The sequence below is a fragment of the Lathyrus oleraceus genome, chromosome 1 (assembly GCF_024323335.1).
Source record: "Lathyrus oleraceus cultivar Zhongwan6 chromosome 1, CAAS_Psat_ZW6_1.0, whole genome shotgun sequence".
NCBI lineage: Eukaryota > Viridiplantae > Streptophyta > Magnoliopsida > Fabales > Fabaceae > Lathyrus > Lathyrus oleraceus.
Window position 1 is genome coordinate 283,584,219 of NC_066579.1, and position 3,505 is coordinate 283,587,723.

The window sequence follows — 3,505 nt, forward strand, 5'->3', positions numbered from 1 at the left end:
TTATGATTTTATTCCTTTTCAAAGGGATTGTAATCCACTGCAATAAAAAAAGGGGTGCAATCGCTAAAATTAGGGGCCTACCAACTATTAAATGTGTATTTCATTCAATCTCAACTCTTATATAGGTTTATTTTTTAAAAAATTAAAAAATACTAGTAGATAGATAGACACATGTGACTGCAGGGAATCATATTCCTTTTCATATATCATTATGTTTATATTTTTATTTTTATGTTCATATATCAAGTTTTTGTTTATGTTTATGTTTTGAAGTCAGACCATGCAACATCTTCCTCTACATCGAATTTTACTTCGATTGCTTCATGTGGTCAAACCTTCAAACCAAGCGGTATTAATATTGACATAGCATGGCAATATAATCATTGGAAGGATATAAATAACAAGAAGAAGGTGACATATGAATTTTGTAATCTGACTAGTAGTGGGGGAATTAGTAGGGCAAAAAAGCATCGATTAGGAATAAAAGGTAATGTAGTTGCTTGCTTAAAAACACCGGCGGAAGTTAAAGCAATATTACATGCCGATATGGTTGAGAAAGAGAGAATTAAAAGAGGAATAGAAGAGGTTTGTTGAGACATCTTCAATGGCTGTCAAGATGACTAAAGGACCATCGGATTTAGTCTTTAAGAAGACTAAGGACACAAAACTCAATGATTCTTGTGATAAAGAAGCGAGGGCAAGAACCATACAATTATTGCTCGCTTTGTTTATACATGTGGAATTGCTTTTAACGTAGCAAATGCAAAAGCCTTAAAGTTGATGTTGGAAGTTATGGTCCTCATTTGAAACCACCAAGTTTTCATGCACTCATGAGTTGGAATATACAAAAGGTTTATTGAAGAATCACAAGGTTCAAAAGAATAAATATGGATGTTCAATTATATCAGATGGTTGGACGGATAGAAAAGATAGAACCTTGATTAATTTCTTGGCCAATTGTCTGACGGGAACCATGTTTGTGAAAAGTGTTGATGCTTCTGACTATGCCAAGATGGGGGATAAGCTAGTTGAGTTGTTGGACACTTTTGTTGAGGAAATGGGTGAACAAAATGTTGTTCAATTGATTACCGACAATGGAAGTAATTATGTAGCAGCGGGTAAAATATTAACTTCCAAAAGGTCAAACATGTTTTGGACTCCATGTGTAACCCATTGTATATACCTTATGTTAGAAGACATGGGAAAAATTCCAAAGGTTGATAAGGTTATAAAAAATGGAGTTAAGGTTGTGGGCTACATTTATAACCACGCATTTGCTTTGAATTTAATGAGAAAGATTACCGACAATGTTGAATTGGTTAAAAATGGAATGACGAGGTTTTATACATCTTTCCTTACTCTACAAAGGTTGAAAGAACTAAAAAGTAAGCTTAGAGAGATGTTCATTTGTGATGAATGGGTGAGTTCCAAGTGTGCCAATGATGCTAAAGGAAAAAGTGCAACTAGTATTATACTTATGACATCATTTTGGAATGATGTTGCGTACACTCTTAAGGTCATGGCACCTCTTGTAGATGTGTTAAGAATGGTTGATAACGAAAGAAAACCGACAATGGGTTACATATACGCCACAATGGGGGTAGCCAAAGAATCAATTGAAAGAGCTTTTAATTCAAATTCAAGCAAGTACAAATTCGTATTTGACATCATTGATAAAAGATGGGAGTGTCAACTTCATCATCCGTTACATTCTACAGGTTACTATCTCAAACCTGAATATTATTATGAGAAACCAGAAATTGAGAATGATCATAAATTGGTGAGAGACCTTCGTAAATGGATTGAGACACTTAGTGAAAGCGATGAAGTAGAAGACAAGATTTTAGTATAATTGGCACAGTACAAGGGTGTTATAGGTCTCTTTGGTATAAGAGCAGAAATTAGACAAGGGTTGACATTAGCTCAAGGTAAGATGGAAGTTAATTTTTTTTACAATTATTGGAATTTGACAATTAGCTCCAGGTCGACAATTATTGATTTTTTACTTGCAGCTGAATGGTGGAAGTTTTACGGAGATGAAACTCCTGATTTGCAATTGTTGATGGTTAAAGTGTTGAGTTTGGGTTGCAGTGCTTCCGGATGTGAGCGTAACTGAAGCATTTTTGAGTATGTAAGTATTGATTTTTTACTAGGATATTAAATTATCTTACATTAAAGTATTATTAAATTAATACTTCAAATTATTATATTTTAGATTCATTCCAAGAAGCGAAATAAGTTGGAGCATCAAAGGTTGCAAGACTTGGTTTTCGTCAAGTATAACCAAGCATTGATTAAAAGATTTGAAATTCAGGACAAGATTGATCCTATGGAATTTGGTGAAATTAATTATCACACTCAATGGTTGGTGGAAGAGATGGGAGAGATGGGAGAAGATGGTGAACCTTTACAAGAAGACTTGGTTCATGAAGATGATGATTTAACTTGGGCTTAAGTTACCGAAGCAAGTGAGGTTAATGAGTTTGTAATCTACACTAGGAGGTCAAGGCTACTTGAAGTTGCAAGTACATCTAGGGCACAACAAGTGGTGGCAAAAGATGTTGAAAAAGATGATGAAGATGAAATATTGGAGGAATATTTTGATGATATATGAAGAATACATTTTGATGATGATCTTTTGAATTTTCATATAATAGTTCTAAGTTTGAATTTTAAGATGTGATGTTGTGAATCTTCTACTATATGTTTGAATTTTAAGATTTTAAGTTTGAATTTTCATTAAGTATATGAAATATGTTTTATAAATTATTATATAATTATATGTACAAAAACGTATCCCGCTATCCGCTATCCCACTATCCCATTTTTGGGGTCGGCCGCTCCGCTCCGCTATCCTCTATTAATAACTTTGGTTAAAGTAGACGAATATTTATCTCAATGGTGGGTAGTTGAGAAAATGTATTGTGACACTGAAACATTGATTTGACTTCTTCATCATTTTCAATCAGTGTCATTACGTAAAATATGGTATCATCGTCTCCATTAATTAATGGATGACGATAAATAATTTCTTCAACACGATGTTGCAACTTTTTTTCAATCCGATCTTTCAGATGAAGGAAATCGGAATTGACATGAATTTTGAATAACTGGATATTTGTATTGCTAAATGAGAATCATGCATTAATATATGTGAAAATAGTACCGTTATAGTGAATGGATACTACTAAATTTCTGTCATCCAGTTAGATGTAAAAAATATATGAAGTGATGGTGGAATATGGAATGAGCAGATGAAGTAACACATAAATATAACTTATATAGTCCAAAAAACGGAACCCAATGGAAAGACCAAGACCAAGCTCGGTCAATGCATGACCAAGACCAAGACATAACTCGATAAATGGTTGGACGAGGTTATAAAGGTGATGAGTTTGACCAAAATAGATGCAACTCGGCCATTGAATGGATTACATGCATGCTATATTTGTTCTGCCTTGCATTGTCTCATCACTGAAGGAATCCTGCATGATATACTAGATGT

At 33.8% G+C, this 3,505-nt stretch overlaps 1 protein-coding gene across 1 annotated transcript; it reads left to right on the plus strand.

Moving 5' to 3' along the window:
* Positions 1 to 973: 973 nt before the first annotated feature.
* LOC127103443 (uncharacterized) lies at positions 974 to 2,455 on the plus strand. The gene is made up of 4 exons (XM_051040702.1): positions 974 to 1,780; positions 1,862 to 1,928; positions 2,013 to 2,065; positions 2,216 to 2,455. Exons 1-4 carry the CDS (start codon positions 974 to 976, stop codon positions 2,453 to 2,455), a joined length of 1,167 nt encoding a protein of 388 aa, XP_050896659.1.
* The last annotated feature ends 1,050 nt before the right edge of the window (positions 2,456 to 3,505 follow it).